This window comes from Emydura macquarii, unplaced genomic scaffold, assembly GCF_026122565.2.
Source record: "Emydura macquarii macquarii isolate MOO-44397 ecotype Brisbane River unplaced genomic scaffold, CSIRO-AGI_Emac_v2 contig_561, whole genome shotgun sequence".
Classification (NCBI taxonomy): domain Eukaryota; kingdom Metazoa; phylum Chordata; order Testudines; family Chelidae; genus Emydura; species Emydura macquarii.
Window position 1 is genome coordinate 2,681,722 of NW_027130698.1, and position 18,689 is coordinate 2,700,410.

The window sequence follows — 18,689 nt, forward strand, 5'->3', positions numbered from 1 at the left end:
GTTCTGGTTTGTTAGTTGTTCGAATCCCAGGGTCGGGGCATGCTTAATCTGCCAGGGTTTAAACCCGCGCTTCATGTAAGAAGCTTATGTCGAGGAGTGACCTTCATCAAAGTTGTCTAGAGTGTCTGGGGAAAGCTCACATCCACAAGAGGTTTAAAGTCTGTAAAAGTTCTCGTCCACGGACTAAGAAAGACCAGGATATGCATCTCAGGGCCATTCTGATGGAGTCAGCTCTTAGACTGGTATCAGAGCCGAGCAGGTCGGACTCGGCGCTGAGCAGTGTCCCTCCAGGCCCTTTTCCTCCTCTCAGCACCGATCTCCTTCCCTGGTTCCGAAGAAGAGGTAAAAGACGACATGCATGGAACAGGGACGCTCTCCTGTGGAGAAGGCCAAGGAAGACCAGGTAAGACCTGTGTCAGACTGCCAATCCTTCCCTCCTCAGAAGGGTCCCTCGCCTCTGCGAGCGTTGACCCCGGCACTGGGCCTTACACTGACTCCAGGTAGTGGTAGAGGCCATCATCGCCTAGTGGTGCCATCGACTCTGAAGGCCTTCCAGGTGATGAAGGACCTCCTGGCACTGCCAGTGCCACAGACACTGAGGGACAGAAGGGCGTCGCACCGAGATTTGGCACCGACGCCTATGGGCGCTCTATCAAGAGACAGATCTGCTTGACAGTCCCCATCACCAAGGCACCGCTCATTGATGTGCAGGCGGTCCCCGGAGTTGGGACCACATTCTCCGGGTCAAGACACTGTTAGATCGGGGTCCTGTCACCGATCTCTGGAAGACCAGCACCGAACGGAGCACCATTATGGAGTGACACAGGTCGCCAGACTCATGGTGCATTTCCCCAGCACCATGACCCCACTCGCCTAATTTATAGGAAACCTAAGGACAAGTGCTGGTCCCGTCACACTCATTGTTCCGGGTTTCCAGGCTGCTCACCGGTGCTGGTGCATCAATGCATTTTGCACAGTACCGCAAGATATTCAGAGACGGTACCACACAAATGAATCATGGAAAAAGAGTAGCAGTGTGTTCCTTTTGACTCAATAGAGTTTGAAAGAAAAAAATCTGACTGTGTAATAAAAGGATTACAAATAAAAACAGTAGCATTTATTTCAATATATGGTGCACTTCATAAACGTTACTATATCCGGTAAATTATTAAAATATTAGTAGCAGAAAATCCTGTACATGCATATGATGCAATGTTTGAATACTTCTGATAATTATTTGAGAGAGAGGTTTTTTCTAGCTCTAATCAGAATGGAGGACTAAGTCCACAGAAAGTTGAAGTCTTCTGAAGAAGCTAATTTTGAGTTATCCTGCATTCAAAAAACATCAAACATTTTAGTTGGTAAGAAAACCTATTTCTTCACAAAAACATTTAAATAGAATTCTGATAGTTTTTATATCAGAGGATTGATTTTAAATAAGAAAAACACCAAATTTATTTTAATAAAGAAAAAACCTGTTTACCTAAAGTTAAAACAAAATTGTAAAGCAGAATTATTTCTAAATAGAAGATTTTGTGGTTACCCCTTCCACACGAGGTATGTTAATGTATCAGTTGACCAAGAAGAGTTTGTTTCAGCTAGAGTAATAATTGATAATCAGCTTTCATTTGTGTAGTATACTGTTGGAAAAACTCATAACTCTTATGTTTCATCATCAGGCAGTGGAGAGCAGTTCCATATTCTGCTTGAAAGTACACAAAGAAATGAAGTTTCATTTTAAATATGCCATAGAGCAATGGGAAAAAAAATTTAGTTCTGGCACCCATGTTGTGTTAGGTAAGTACATTCCTTTTTGAGTTTGTCATTTTAAAAAAATGTAGAATCTTCGTTAGCATTGTTTTTAAAGACTGTCTCCAGACAATGGTATTTCATCATTGAGTTCATATAAGAACTTGTGGATAAATGTTTAATTTAGTTACGTTACTAAAGTGAGAAAGCAGCTTTAAAATGCCACTAAATGTTTAATTTGCCCATTCTTGGCTTTATGTTACTTTTCATGTGTGGATCATACACCACTCTAAATACTCATTGCTAGGTTATGCCAGATTTTCTACAGGAGGCAATTGGCTCTGAATTTTGGCAGTCTGGAGTAGATTAGTAACTCTGAGAAAAACAATGAGAGTTCTGTAGCACTTCAAAAACTAACAAATTTAATTTCAGCAGGCATAAGCTTTTGTTGGCTTCAGCCCACTTCCTCAGATGCAGTTGGTAGAAATAATACAGCAAATATTGGCAACATATACATATCCAAAGGCATAGACAACAATGGGGTAGGTGGATGAAAGCCGGGTACTTGAGGCCTAATGACAACCATTGTGTAGGAGTATCCTTGCTCTTCTTCTACTCTGAAAATAATGTATTCCTTTTTAATTACAGTGAACAGTTCCAAAAACATTCTCTTTCTGTTTAATGGTTCTGCAGTCCTGAAAGACACATAATTTTCTCATAAGAGATTTTTGTTAGGCATTTGATGACTTCCAAGAACAGTATTGTCTCTTCCAGGGTGATGCTGTCATGACTAAAATCTTGATAACAAAAGTCTTCTAAAAATCATTTTAAATATTTGATGCTTGCTGCAATGTGACTTGCTTTTCCAGTAATGCACTAGCCAGATGAGTTGGAACTCTGACTTTCATCTAAATTGACTTTCTCAAGTGTCTTGTGATGGGACAGAGTTGAGGGATCCCTAGTAAAGATACTTGGGAACACCTCATAGTTTGAGAGGATTTTGCCTCATGGCAACACGGACATCAGAATTCAACAATTCAGGTTCAGCTGTTAGGCTCATGATAATCAGCCTTCAAATTCTTCATTTCTTTCAGATCTCTGGATTGGAAAGTACTGTGCTTTTGCAATACGATCTCCTCCAGTGAGTGGAGAACCAGAATTCAGTACCCACCAAAGATAATGAAACTGTAGCCCAGTCGTCTTTCGCCACTAGGGGATGTCTAAAATATTTCTTGATCTTCTAGCCACTAAAACTCAAAACAACTGGATGCAGAAAGTAATTTTCAGAGAATATCTAATGGGGATGCAAGAGAACCACGGCACTATTTTTTTGAATTTATCTCTATCCTCTATTGCAGAGAAATGTTTTGCAATTTTCTAAGCCATTCAGAACTTCCTAAACTTTTGGATTATATCCCCTCTGCCTTCAGAAGAATGTTTTTCTGTTTACTCTGGATTATATGTGGCAGCCAAGACAACCAGAGACTTTCATCTGGTCCCAGATTAGTCACTTTTCAATTCGTATGCCTGAAAGGGACCCAGACAAGTAATTACCTGTTCTCCATAGATCTGAAATTGTTACCTTAATTTTATTCTCTCCAGGCAGCCTTATATTTTTCATTTTCTTATAAGTAACAAGTATTAACTTTTCGGCTTCCTTTCAGTCCCAGAATCTGTTTTCCAAGTTACCTGTGATCGTGTTATCTTGAGAAAAGGGAAACCAAATTTACCAATGCCTTGATGATCCCTATTTGATGAAAACATTCTTTGTTCTAATGGCCGTGTATTTGTTAAAAGGATCATGTTAGACATGCCAAGATCAAGTCAACCTCTCTGTGATTTTGTTAAATCTGGGAAAGAGATCCTTATTCCCATTGCAGGTTTTGGTTTTGGTCTGTTATCGACTTGATTCTTGGGGGGGGGAGAAATGGGGAAACAAGAACTCGCTTTCAAAAACAGCAGAAATACAGGAGTACACCAGAGAGACTCCCATTTGGTTTACAAATTTCTAAAAGCACTAAAAGGGATAATTGCTACAACTCATGGTGATAGCTTCTTTTTAGGGAACAAACACGTAGGCACTTCATCAAAGACTGCTGCAATTTTTAATTCTTCAGAGAAGGAGTTTCTAGCACCAGAATCTGGATTTAGTATTCCCAAAGAATTTTCCTGTTATATCAAGCTTACGTTTTGCCCAGATGTTGTACTTAGGTGGGAGTCCATCACAGAAAATATTCAAAAAAGGAGTTGAAGCATGAACTGTTCCACTCAAAGCAGCCACCAAGATAATAACTTGTTTCCCAAAGACTCAAAACACTATTTCACAGTTGAACTGTAATATCAGAAAAACAGGGTGAGATACATCGAGGGTACGAAAAGCTAAGATCACAAGCAATAAAACTTCATTCTTGAGTTAGCAAGAAAATGTTCATCGTAATGGAATGTTGAACCCTCAGGGTGATATGCTGTAGTTTCATCATGTCTCAGGATGGGTGGGAGATACACTTGTCAAATTATAGCATCTATGTATATCTCAGTTGAATCTTTGTGCCTTTCAGTCCAACAAAATGATTATCAACTCTTGTTCCAGGTTCTAAGAGAAACGTCCTCTTACACAGATGTCTTCTCCTTTTCATTGTAGTATCTCTTTCATAACTTCCCTCTTTACTCATTTCTTGCTTGAGTTGTCAGGAAGATCTGTGCCAGCAAGGATAAGATAATTGTCATTGCTCAGTGCTGCCTTAATAGATAAATGTATGTTAGCATCTGATAAATTGGAAGATCAATCATGAAAATTCCAGTTTTTCTCAGCCTTCTTCAGAAGCTCCCTCTTAAATATTTGGGTATCAAAAGATTGAGCCCAACTGCACAGAATTTGAGATATTCTATATTGTAGAATTTGGTAAATCACCAGAAGCTGTGGATGTTCTTTTAATACCTAAGAAAAAGTCTACCAGCTGTACATACCAACTGACTAGGGAAGTTTTCCTTCATTGGGAAACTTAGACCTTAAGAGTATAAATCATTTGTAGGTTTCCGTATCTTCTATCTGTGAATTCTCTTTGGCAACATTTGAAAGGCCTCAATGCAAGCTACTTCCACATTCAGTTTTCACCTCATGGATACCAGTTCAGAGTTTAGTTTATTTTACTTTGTATATGTTTCCTGTTTCCAGAAGGCAGTTTCTTTTTTTAGGTTCTTTTTGTGACCTCCCCTGGAACCTGTGAGTCTGTGCCTTATTTTGGCCTAAACTGTATTTGTAATTACTGTGCTGTGAATCTGGAGGAAATTTGTTGAAGTTCTTAAACATCAAGCTGGAAAGCTGGTGCTTCAGATTGATGGTTTGCAGTGTTGTTGTAGCCATCCCAGGATATTGGAGGGAAAAAGTGGGTGGATGAGGTGAAAAGTTGGTTCAATAAAAGATATGAAAAATGTTAAAAATAAAAAAGCACACCTTGTTGCTTCAAATGTAGACACTTTTTCTGTGGATGCAGAGCAAAGGGTTAAACCCTGAGCACTCATGGTATTGGATAATCTACTTCATTTTATCAAAACTCTTCTGTATATATCTTTATGAAAAGCTGTTTGTCATCCATTTTGCTTTACATGAAGAGCATGATTTCTGCTCTTACATCATTTGTTGCAAAGAGCATGATACAGTGACCTCTTCCTTCTCCTCATTACTGTTCTTTTATATCAGTTCAGGATAAGGAATTGTTCTGTTGAATGAGAAAAGAGGAGATATACCTTGACATACTAAAATAACCTGTGGTTAAAGTTTGTCACCTCTTCCTCTATTCTATGTTCTTTTCATTTTTGATTGTGTGTAAAATTCCTTGACTGACTGCAAAGGGGTTAAGTTATGCCTTTTGTAAGGGTGTTGATGGAAGATAGGAAGACGTCTTACCTTTAGATTCTTGGAAAATAATTATAACATAGTTAGGAGTGGATGAGGAAGGGAGAATAGCTATGACAAACACAATTTACCATTAAATAATGTGCTTTTTCTGTAATACTTTGTCGTACTTTTACATTATCTGTATGTTTCAATTTTTTTTTCTTTTACAGTTTTAACTGATGATTGTATGCCATCCTTGGGAATTACTGATGCAACTTGTGTGGTTCATTTTAGTTTTCCTGCTTCTCCAAGAGTCTTTGGTGTGCGCTTACACAGCATGTCTGATAACTTCCAAAATGTACTAGAAAAGGTTTGAGTATCTTCTTAATAGACATTTTAGTTTTGCTGGCTAACATTCATTTATGAACAGTAACATTTTGTCACATGACTATTGAATAACTTCTAAACCCTAAAAATAAATTTCTTCCACTTTTCCTGAAGGGTTCTTCTGTGGATCAAGTATATACAAAAGCAAAATCAATCTTATTGCTGACAGAAAGAAATGGATGCCATTCAGTTGGTGTACTGCGTTATTTAGAACACACACAAGCTAAAATTCCACCGGAACTGTGTGACTTTACAGCGGGGGTGCTTGAAGCTAAAGAAGATATGAAACTTGCAGGGCCACTTTGTCAGTACCTTAAAAGATTTGGTGTTTGCAAGTAAGAAAATACCAAGTTTATAGTAACTTGCTCATTTAATGTCTTCTGCTTTGAATAATGACTGTTACTAGTTATTTGATAAGAATTCTCTTTGGAGAATTGTATTCAGGTTAGAATTGCAGTCATGGTTCTTTTTCTTTTGTGTGTGATAAGTACTCTATAATATTTAACAGCAAAAGTGTTCAGATGCCTCCACAGAACAGTAGGTATCTTTGGCAGTTATAACATTACTTTCTTGCCTGTCAGGTGGTTTTCCTCTGATAGTGAAGGGGCTGTGGATAGTGAACGGGCCTTCTGGAAAATAATTGTTAAAATTTTGGTGGTTAGCTCATTGAAGAGCAAAGAACTGATGGATTTTTTTTTGTTGCAGTTGTCTTTGTGGTATTTTTCTTGTAGTAATGATCAATATTATTTATTTCTGTCTTGATTAAATATGTATGTCTGAGAGTACATTTGTGAAGACTAATCAACCCAATCATTCTTCAGTGCGTGCTGAAATGATCTCTTAAGTAAATTGAACTTTTGAAGATAAACATTAACTTCTCTCTTGCTTTGGTGGATTGAGGAGGGGTTAAATGTGCACACAAATTAATGGATTAATATATAATGCCTACTGCAATTGGGTCAGATCATAGATCAGATAGTAAAAATAAATAATCCTCAGTTCTGAATTTTCATTTTAGTGCTTGATTTCTTTCTACTGCTGTTGAGTTCCACATCACATTTCTGAAATCTCTGCTTGTCCCCCAAAGTTTGTTATTCCTCATGTTTCTTGTTACACTTCTGTCTCACTTAAGGTTTTTACAGACTTTTAGAGTTTTTAAGCTTTCCTGAAACCATGATCTAAATTATTTCAGTATGCTATCTTAAACATGAGTTCTCCTCTTGTTCTTAAACTGTTTTTCTTATGACGTGATTATGCAGGGATATGAGAATATGTCCAGATCGTCATCGAGTTCACTTACAAATAGACATGCCTCAGAAGATGTCAGATAACATTATACGAATGGATGGACGTGTCACAGTAAGTTATTAGAATTTGACTTGTTTAACTCTGCCAGCACTTAGGTTTGAGTGCTAAGTGGGACTCGTATGCAAGATGATTGACAGTTAACAGCATCAACAGAATAACATGTATGTTTGGTCCCTGGTGTGACCTGTTCCCCCTCAGCTCTTTTTTCTGTCCTGATTTGCTTTATCTCAGGGAAGTGAACAGATGTGACTGCTGCTGTTCACAACAGTATCCACAGTGCTCCATGAGGAATGATGTGGTTTTCAGGTCTGGGGTATTCCATCATTCTACTTGTTTGGAACAAAAGAAAGAACAGAACTGACAACATTTCTTTTGAGTGCTTGCATATGTCCATTACACTGTAGGTGTGTGCACATTCTGTATTGGTGCCAGAGAGTTTTTCCTGGTGGTAACTGTAGTGGGGGTCCCTCCCCCAGGTGAGCTCTTTGTGCTCCAAAGCAAGGGTATAAAAGGCAGAGCCACCTTGCCCCTTTCTCATTTCCTTCTTACTGTCGATGGCTGGAGTATTTGTGGTTCCTATGGATAAAAAACTGCTTAGTTCTATCTACTGGTACTCAAATTTTAGGCTTTTTACATGTTTTCTTTTACATCTCAAATTTTCTTTTTGAAAATGTAGTTCTTAGTTTGATATTTTTTCCGGTCCAGTGAGGCTTCAGACCCCACCCAGTACCAGCGGTCCAGTGAGACTTCAGACCCCACCGAGTACCAGCGGTGCCTGTATCAAGGTCCCCAGGTTTCAAACTTCGCATAGGCAGCAAAAAGCCGTTACTTGTTAGTGAACCTCATTTGCATTGTCTCAGGTGCTTCGGTGAGGGTCACATTACTCTATTTGTCATGGCGTCAACACATTTAACAGGAAGAAGAAGCTGAGGAAGTAGTGCCTCCAATATATCTTCAAGAAGGCTGCCCTGAGACCAGCATTGGAAACCCCTCATTTTTCCCTGGGAAGCTCTTTGAAGACTCCTTCCCAAATTGCTCACTCCAGTGGCCTTATTGGATACTCTGGGGGGATGCCCCCGGTATCCAGATCTACATCACCAGGGTCTAGCAGGAGATCTTCCCAGAAGAATGCACTCTTCTGTTAGTACTGAAAGGCTTGTGATGATAGGTGCCAGTCAGTCTTCACACTCCTAGGTATCAGACTTGTCTCAGCCTGCTTTAGAACTGCAGTTGGTGTTGGTACCATAAGATCAGACTTAGGAGTCATCTTTGTTGCCACGCCTTCAAGCTGCCTCGTACCTGGATGAAGGCCTGGTATTGGATGTGTCCTCCCTGGTGCCAGGTGACTTTAAGGTGCATCAGGAGAACAGCAGCCTCTCTGGACATTCAAGTGGAGCTTGTGGAGGGGAGTACGCACAAGCTTATTAATATTCTCCATCCCTTTGTTTTGGGGGGGGGGTGGCCCTCCCTGTAAATGATGCCATTATATAGTTGGCCAAAACATTCTGCCAGTCACCTTCCTGCATTCCACCAGTGACCAAACAATTGGAATGAAAATACCAAATTCAGTCCCAAAGGATTCTTTTATTTACATTCCACCCCTGGATCGTTAGTTGTGGTCACGCTGAAAGAGAAAAGCCATCAGAGTCAGGCTAACGCTATGCTCAGAAAAAAAGATGCCAAAAAATTCAACTTTTTTTTTTTTCAGATAAATTCATTCTGCAACAAGTTTGCAATTTCATGTCTCCAGTCAACACTCTTTATTGTCCAGATCTGATTTCTCAAATGAGGAGGTCATAGTTCCATTTTCCAGCAAGCTGCCTGAAGCTTCCAAAGAGTCATTCCAGTCACTCATCGCTGAGGGCTGCCTCATCTCTTTAGTCGTCCTACAGGCTTCCATGGACTTGATGGACTTTGCAACCAGATCCATGGCGACAGCAGTAATGATGTGCTGTTCCTCTTCATTACCATCCTTCGGTGTTGCTGTGGGAGGTGCAACACACAATTTAGGACCTTCCTTTTGAGGCTTGTGCCTTGTTTTCGTCCAAAATGGATGAGGCGTTGCACATCCTAAGGGACTTGAGAACAGTTCTGAAGTCCTTGGACCTCCATGCTCTGGCCATGAAAAAGACAAAATATTGTCCTCAATATCTGCCTAGACTGACCAATCTAGAAAGAGTCAAAGGACCCTGAGGAGTAGGCTGATGCCTTTTACTTCCTTTATCTCTTCTAGGCATTCCCAGGGCACCAAACAGCAATTTTGACTTTATGTTGAGGACAGTATGTTACCCAATCTGGGACTTACTGGCTCTTCCCCACATTTCTGGGTCAGTTATCCCATATCCCATTTCTGGGTCAGAGTCCATCACCTCAGACAAATGAGTGCTTAGAATGGTGGAATCAGGATTTATATCCTGCACTTCCTTTCTGTCCCCCTTGACACAATCCTTCAGGGGGGATAGATACTGATACTGAGCAAGAATAATCCTGAGTCTTTGCTAAAACAAGAAGTGCAGACTACATTCTTAGGGAGCCATAGAAGAGGGGGGGTGGGGTTTATTACTGATATTTTCTATTACCCAAGGCCAGAGAGGTCTCCATCCCATCCTAAACCTTCAGAACCTCAACAGATGTATCAGGAAAAAGTTCTGTATGGTATCTCAGGCTACAATTATCCCTTCACTAGATCCAAGAGACTAGTTTTCTTCCTTTGACTTACAGGATGCATATTTCCATGTGGAAATTCATCCTGCCCACAATAAGTTCAGGAGGTTTGTTGTAAGAGAAGACCATTACTAATTCACCATCCTGCCGTGCAGCTTGTCATTATTAGAGGATTTTTACCAAGAACACAACAGTAGTGGCTGCCTACCTGCTCAAAAACAGGTATCCACAGATATTCTTACATGGATTACTGGTTAGTCAGGGCTCCTTTCAGACACGAGGTACAGGCTGCAGTCGATCAAACAATAAGTCTGGTCAATGTCCTGGACCTGAAAATGAACAAAGAAAAGTCAATGTCACTGCTTCTGAGGAGGATAGAATTCATTGGAGGCACTTCTTGATTCAACATTGTGATGTGATGTTCTGTTCAGGACACCTGGAACTGTGAGCCACTGTTACCATTCTGCCTTAGCAAGAGTGAGAGCTTTGCTGCTGCTAAACTGTGCATCATTCTCTGATACACAAGCCTGTCTACCTTGCCAGCAAACTCTTCAAGACTTTGCCAATCTAAACATTGTCTTGTAGAAGATAAACCGTGAACTCCAGTTCCCAAGTTCCTCAGAGATATCTCCTTACAGTGTCCAGTCCCTCTCTGGACACTCACAGAAATTAAGTGTGCTGCCTCTAAAGATTAAGATTGCCAATTTTGGTTGGATGTATTCCTGGAGGTTTTATCACATGACATAATCTTTAATTAAAAATTAATGTTTAATTCCTAGAGACTGTAGAACAGTCCTGGAGGGTTGGCAACCATACCTAAGAGACAGAGCACACATCAGCCTATTAGGTTAGCTAAAGCCTTACACTTCACTTAATACATAGCACTGAGATGGTTTTGTAACAAAACAAGAATAAGTTTATTAACAAAGAACAGAGATTTAAGTGATACTAAGCAAGAATAACAGAGAAAGTATTAGCAAAACACCAAGAATCCTGTGGCACCTTAAAGACTAACCAATTTATTTGGGCATAAGCTTTTGTGCTGACAGAAACCCACTTCGTCGGATGCATGAAGTGGAAACATCAGTTTGGTAGGCATATATACACATGCAAGGATGGGTGAGTTACATCACAGAGTGAGGAGGGCAAGTGTTAACGAGGTTCATTCGGTCGGTGGATGGGGCCGTTCACAACAGTTGATGAGAAGGTGTGAATATCAAAAGAGGGAATGTTGTTTTTTGTAGTGGGCTAACCACTCCCAGTCTCTATTCAGACCTAGTCTGATAGTGTAAAGTTTGCATATGAGTTCCAGCTCTGCAGTTCTGCGCTGGAGTTTGTTTTTGAAGTTTTTTTGTTGACGTATGGCAACTTTCAAGTCTGTTACTGAGTGTCCAGGGAGATTGAAGTACTCTCCTACTGGTTTTTGAATGTTACCATTCCTGATGTTTGATTTGTGTCCATTTATTCTTTTGTGTAGAAACAGTCCAGTTTGGCCAGTGTACATGGCAGAGGAGCATTGTTGGCACATGATGGTGTATATCACATTAGTAGATGTGCAGGTGAATAAGCTTCTGATGGTGTGGCTGATGTGGTTAGGACCTATGATGGTAGATATGTGGGCAGAGTTGGCAACAGGGTTTGTTGCAAGGATACGTTCCTGAGTTAGTGTTTCTGTTATATGGTGTGCAGTTGCTGGTGAGAATTTACTTCAGGTTGAGGGGCTATCTGTGAGGACTGGCCTGTCTCCCAGGGTTTGTGAGAGTGAGGGATCATCTTCTAGGATAGATTGTAGATCCTTGATGATGTGTTGGAGAGATTTTATCTGGGGGCTGTGATAATGGCCAGTGGCATTCTGTTGTTTTCCTTTTTGGGTCACTTCTTTAGTAGGTGACTTCTGGTTACCTGTCTGCCTCTGTCAATCTGTTTCTTTACGTCCCTAGGTGGGTATTGTAGAAGGTAGAAGCTGGATAGAAGAGATGGTATTGTTACAAATAAAACAGACATGCTTTCTAATGACTAAAGCTTAATTGTAGCAAATAAGTCTTTGTCTAAGCAATTTTCTTTCTTAAATCAAGTTACTAGCATCCCTAGCCCTCCAGACTAAGGGATCCAACTTTCACAGCCTCAGAGTGCTTTATGCTGTATCCCCTCAGTGTTGGCCTTTTTGCTCCCCTTACATTATCCAAAATCCGTTTTCTCTTAGTCAGGCTCCTGGAAGGCTTTCTGGAGTGCAGATTTGGTTTGCTAGTGTAACTGCTAAACTGTCTTCTCTCCTGCCTGTTACCTTGATATAGATAGGCTGTCATACATCCTGGACAGGGTGTTGTCCTTGCTGGATTGATGGATGAGTTAAGATTATGTCTGCTGTTCTCCCCAGTCCATGACTCAGATAATGGATGCTTCAGCCATGTGGTGGGGAGTGCATCTAGATGCCCTTCAGGCTCAAGGCTTGTGGATTGCTTATGAGGCCAGTCTTCACATAAACCTACTCAAATTGTTCACAGTATTTTTGTGGGTGTCAGCAGTTCCTACATCAAGAACTTGCAAGACTGCCTAGGTAGTCTCTGACAGCACAACTGCAGTGTTTAAGTGAGCAAGCAAGGGGATGCCACATCAGATGGCCTCTGTCAGGAGGCAGTCAGTTGTGGAACTGGTGCATTCAGGGCTCTTCTCATTTGCTGGGAATTCAGAATGGTCTGGCAAATCGTCTTGAGCAGATTCTTTAACCATAAATGGTCTCAACAAGAACATTGTAGCTTAGGTATTCTGTATAGGGGGCTTTCCATCACTGCATTGATTTGCGACTCTTCAGAACAGGAAGTGTCCCCAGTTCTGTTCCAGGATGGGTCACAGTCCTGGATTAATACTGGATGCTTTCCTGTTTCTGCGGAACAAGAGCCTGCTCTGTGCATACCTGCCAGTATCCCTGATTTCAAGGTTCATTCTCATACTCTCACAAGATGATGGTAGAATGATCCCTATAGCCCTAGCTTAACCAAAATAGGCATGGTATTCACACCTCCAAAAACTGTCCACTTTGGATCCTTTTGTTACCAGTAACCTGAGTCCTTATAAAGCACCACAGCCAGTGCTACACCTCAAAGAGTTACACCTTACTGCATAGTTCTTTAGTGGTTAAATGCAGAGAAGGCACATTGCTCAGTGGCAGTACTACAGAATGTTCTCCTTAATAGCAGAAAACCTTCCACAAGCGTTAGTTATCTGAGCAAATGGAAGTGCTGCTCCATCTGGAATGGAGAGTAATGGATATATGCATAACATTTCAAAGAATAGTTACAAGAACGTGAGTATCTGTTTTTTCTTGAATGGGTCAAAGTCCAGGCTCGCTCACTGGTGCCGTTCTCACGTGCTTGTAGACCAACTCTCATGAACACATTCCCACATTCCACTAATCCCACAGGTGAGCCTCAAATTGAAGCAAGACCACGCCAAGGTAATTCTTATAGCTTTAGATTGGTTGAGACTGTGCTAGTTCTTGGGTCTTCATGGTCTCTTGATTCAATCTCCATGGTTTCTGATCGTGTTTTGCCATGTTTTGGTGCAAAGAAACTGAAGGGGATACTGCTGCAGAATACTTCAGTTCAGATGTTCTGGATGCCCACACACCCCTGAGTAGAATACAAGTGTGCAACAACATCTTGAACAGTAGTTACAATACAAGTAAGTAACTCTTGGTTTCAGTGGAGCCAAATCACTAAATGTGTACAAAGTAATTGCCTTTCAGACTCTCCAGGGCTCCAAGAGTCTTTTGGGAAAAGCCTTTCTGTGGTGGTGGCACAACTAAGATATAAGGGGCATCTATGTTTGCCTATATTTAGGCGAGTGGCTGATGAAGGCAGATCACACCAACAAAATAGGACAGTTCTTCTTGGAGTGCTTGCTCATGTCCATTCCACTGTCGGTGTGTGCATGTCTCCGTGCATGGTTCCCAGAACTTTTTTCCCCTTAGCAGATCCCGTAGGGCTGGCTCCAGCGCCTCCTGGAGCCCTGCGCGCATGCCGCGGTATATGAGGCGCTGCCAGCCCTATGCCCCCTCAGTTCCTTCTTTCCACCCGTGATGGTTGCTGGAACTAGCCTTGCTCTCAGCAAGTACTATTCCCCTTCTTTGAACTTGTTTGGTATTCTAAGTAGTTTAGTTAGTTAAGTAGTTAAGTGTTGTTAAAAAGAGTAGTTAGAGATAAGGCAAGTCCCTGCGGGAACCTAGAGCGGCCGGGCTATGCCCCAGTCGCTGGGATTCAAGTTGTGTGCCTCCTGCGGGAAGGCCTTCCCGCTCAGCGACCCCCACGACCTCTGCCTTAAATGCTTGGGGGAGGCACACAAAAAGAAAAGTGCAAGATCTCCAGGGCTTTTAAACCGAGGACTCAGAAGGACCGAGAAATGTGGTTAAAAGCCCTGCTGATGGAGTCAGCGCTCCACCCAGCATCCGAGCTGGACCACTCCACCTCGGCTTCGAGCGTGACCTCGATGCAGAGTGCACCACCGACCTCGACTTGGCATCAAGCAACATCACTGGTATTGAAGAGGAAGAAGCAACGCGTGGAGTGTGGACACTTAACTGCACTGTTGGTACAGGATGGATTGAGCACGGAGATGCACTGGACCTGGCCCGTTGAGTCTTCTCCGGTGCCTGCATCTCTGATCAGGGAGCCGACTCCTGGGAGTGGAAGAGTGCCCCTGCCGATGCCGTCGACACCGGAGGCTTTTCAGGCAGCAAGAGCCTTGTTGACCTTGCCTATGCCACCTCCATCCTGAAGGAAAATAATTGTCTGACTATAGTTACTCCATTTTTGCAGCTTCTTTGTTTATAAGGCCAGGCCGTTTCACTCTGTGCACAGATCATGGAAAGTTCTTAGGAATGCAGAAGGAGATAAGCCTCGGCTGAATTCAGCAAGCTCTGCAACCTTGATAGATAAGTTGTAGTTAGCTGCAAAACATCTGTAAAAGTATCTTATGAATAATAATGTAGATCAATAGTTATAGAGAAAATAGGTTTGTGCCCTTGTAAGGTGGATATGTATGGTCTTGTCATGAATGTTTTAGTAGTAATAAGGTATAAAATTGTCCGTAATCCTTTGTTCGGTGTCTTTTTCCACTGTCCACTTGTGGGCTTGGGAATTGACCTTCTGCAGAATAAACTCTTTTGGAGACTGTCCAGCCTGAAATCCTGTATGGGTCTCTTATCGGTGCAGGGTAATGAACTACACTTGGAATCTTTTTCCAACACCCCCCTCTCCCCCACCGAGGGAGAAGGGGTCCGGTGTCACAGAGGAAACCCATGTTGGGTCCCCCTGAAGGGCGGTGGAGATCCCCAGTACGAGAAGGAAGATCTCCTGCCAGACGGCAAACGGGGGTAGAGCAGAGCCGCTCCCCCAGCAGTTGCTCTAGTTTGGAGTCGTCGAGCCGACCTGCTTCGACTCAGGACTTGGAGTCTCCCTCTTGGTGCCGACGTCAATCCCCAGCACCGGAGGCAGCGCAGGCCAGGAGGCAGGCGGCACCTGTCGAGGTCTGCCAGGTGGCGCTCTGACAGCTCCCATCCCAGTTCCCCAGCACTGAGGAGTTCTCCCGTGCCCAGACGGCACAGAACCCAGTTGCCATCAGAGGATTCAGCATCGTGCAGTCCACGACACGGAACCCAGTCGCTCGAGTCCATCTCGGCACCAAGGAGCTCAGAGCGGCGCTGACCTCTGTCACTGAAAGGGTCTGCAGAGCAGCATGGCAAGTGGTACCGGAAGTCATCGCTACTGAGACGATGCTCTGATACGTCTAGCTCTTTGGAGCACATTTCCGTTCGTCGGCACTGTTCGCAGCGATGGAGGCAGTCCTTGTCGTCCTCCAGGTCGGAGGTGTCGAGAGGGCGGTCCCTGGCATGGAAGGGCGCCCGGGACTGAGGATGTACACGGTACCGCCGATCCAGTGTCTCAGGGTCTCCCAGGGGTGACAGCTATTGGGAGAGCCGATGCCCCCACACAGCATCACAGCCTGTGGCGCAGTCAGCCCTGGGTTGGCCCCAGGGTCAGTGGCCGCAGCAATGGCCTTACTGGCCCCCATGGGGTATCCAGATGAGGTTGGAGTCCCAATCCATCCTGTCATGGGGGTGCAGTCTGTGCCTCCAGCACAGTAGAGGGCCCATAGACACCACTCCTCGGATGAGTAGTCAGACCTCATGGAGGGAACTTCAACGGGTGCAACCCTTCGCCAAGAGCGGGCGCACCTGCAGGACGTGCCTCGGCAGTCCTTTTCCTCCTCACCGGACGAGGCAGTCTCCCGGGACCACTCGGCGCCAGTGGAGGATTTCAGGGCGCACCAGGAGCTGCTCGAGGGTGGCCTCCAACTTGGGGATGGAGGTGAAAGAGTTAGAAGAGGCTGAAGATAGCCTCTTTAATGTGCTGGCGGCAGCTGCCCCAGCGAGAGTGGCCCTCCCAGTCTACGAAAGAGTCCTTAAAATTGTAAAGGCCCTGTGGCAAACCCCTTCCTCGGTCGCCCCAACGTCAAAGGTGGCCGAGAGAAAGTATTATGTCCCGGTCAAAGGGCTTGAGTATCTGTTCACTCACTGTGCCCCAGGAACCCTAGTGCTAGATGCGGCTAACCAGCGTGACAGGCCAGGTCAGCCGGGGTCCACTCCCAAGAACAAAGACAACAAAAAGCTGGATTTGTTTGGGAGAAAGGTTTATTCCATGGCAAGCCTGTAGTTCATGATTGCCAACCATCAGGTCCTCCTGGGTAGATATAATTTCAACTTCTGGGACTCCCTCAGGCGGTTTGCTGAGGCCCAGCCCCAGGACCAGGCCGCAGACTTTAACACCATGGTGGAGGAAGGAACAACGGTGGCTAGGGCAGTGCTCCAGATGTTCTGTGACACTGCTGAGTCGGCGGGCAGGTCCATAGCCTCCGTCATCTCCATGAGAAGGTGCCCATGGCTGCAAACCTCGGGCCTGTCCCAGGAAGTGAAGCAGTCGATTCAGGACCTCAGCTTTGATGGGTCGGCCCTATTCTCCGACTGGACTGATGCGAAGCTGCACCGTCTGAAGGACTCCAGGGCCACGCTTCGCTCCCTGGGCCTGTACACACCCCAGGCTTCCGGGTGCCAGTCACGGCCCCAGGTGCAGCAGCATCCAAGGCCTCCGCCCAGGTCTTTCAACCCTATAGGAATAGGGACAGGAACAGAGGGTTTAGAAGGAGAAATCAGCCTTCCAGCTCGTCCTCAGCGCCCCAGCAGGGGCCCCCCCAGGGGGTTGGGCAACCGGAGGAGACAGTTTTGATGGTGCGCCTGGGGTTGGCACCCCGACTGCTCTCCTGGATCCACCCCGCCCCTTCCTAAACAGGTTAAGGCCCTTCTATCCCAAATGGGCAAAGATCACTTCTGACGGTTGGGTCATTGGGATAGTCTCGGGGGCTATGCCTTACAGTTTACATCAACCTCTCCAACAACCCTTCCCCTACGTCCCTCTTCAGGGACCCCTCTCACGAGCAACTCCTCATACAGGAGGTCAGCTCCCTCCTCCTGCTCGGAGCTGTGGAAGAGGTTCCTCCACAGGAAACGGGAAAGATTTTATTCATGGTACTTCCTAATTCCCAAGGCCAAGGGGGGGGCCTGAGGCCGATATTAGACCTCCACCGTCTGAACAAGTTTATCAGATGCCTCAGGTTCCATATGGTTTCCCTAGCCTCCATCATTCCCGCTCTAGATCCACGGGACTGGCATGCTGTCCTCGACCTCAAGGATGCTTATTTTCACATTTCTATCCTCTCTGGTCATAGAAGGTTCCTCAGGTTTGTGGTAGCTGGCTGCCACTACCAGTTCTCAGCCCTGCCCTTTGGCCTCTCGTCCGCCCCCAGGGTCTTTACAAAATGCATGGCGGTGGTAGCGGCCCACCTGCGCCACAGAGGGGTCCAGATCTTCCCATACCTGGGCGGCTGGCTGATCTGGGGCAGGTCCAGGGCCCAAGTGAGGAACAGCCTAGCACTCACCTGCGCGACATGCGCCACACTGGGGCTGCTCATCAACAAGCAGAAGTCCACGCTCACCCCGGTGCAGCGCATAGAATTCATCGGGGCCACCAGAGCCTTCCTCCCACAGCCTCGCTTCGAGGAGATGGCTGCCATAATCGCCGATCTCCACAGATACCCCACGACGACAGCCAGGCACTGCCTCCAGCTGTTAGGACACATGGCAGCCTGTACGTATGTGGTGAGGCTGGCTCACCTCAAACTCAGGCCTCTCCAGGCGTTGCTGGCCTCGGTGTATGTGCCAGCCAGGCACTCCTTAAACAGAGTAGTCACAGTTCCCAGGCAGATACTGACTTCTCTAGTCTGGTGGACAGACCCGGTGGAAGTTTTGAGGGGTGTCCTCTTCAGAGACTTGGCTTCATCAGTAACCCTAGTTACGGACGCCTCAGATATGGGATGGGGGACCCACATCAGCTGTGACCTGAGCACCCAGGGGCTCTGGTCAACAGACAAGAGGTGTCTTCACCTCAATGTCAGGGAGCTCAGAGCAGTCCGCTTAGCCTGCAAGGTCTTCCTCAGATTCCTGAAGGGCAGAATGGTTCAGGTCCTCACGGACAACACGGTGGCCGTGTTTTATATGAACAGGCAGGGGGGAGTGCGATCCTCGGCGCTTCGCCAGGAGGCCATTCGTCTTGGGGACTTTACGGTGAGGCACGACTTCCACATATCTGCCTCTCACCTCCCGGGGGTCAGGAACGATGAGGCGGATGGCCTC

General features: G+C 44.7%; 1 protein-coding gene across 1 annotated transcript in view; it reads left to right on the forward strand.

Moving 5' to 3' along the window:
- TDRD12 (tudor domain containing 12) overlaps window positions 1-18,689 on the forward strand; it is a 106,375-nt gene that overhangs the window by 62,458 nt on the left and 25,228 nt on the right. Inside the window, 4 exon segments of the mRNA XM_067540026.1 lie at window positions 1,680-1,797; window positions 5,818-5,957; window positions 6,089-6,309; window positions 7,234-7,333. Of these exon segments, the coding sequence (XP_067396127.1) occupies window positions 1,680-1,797; window positions 5,818-5,957; window positions 6,089-6,309; window positions 7,234-7,333 (579 nt within the window).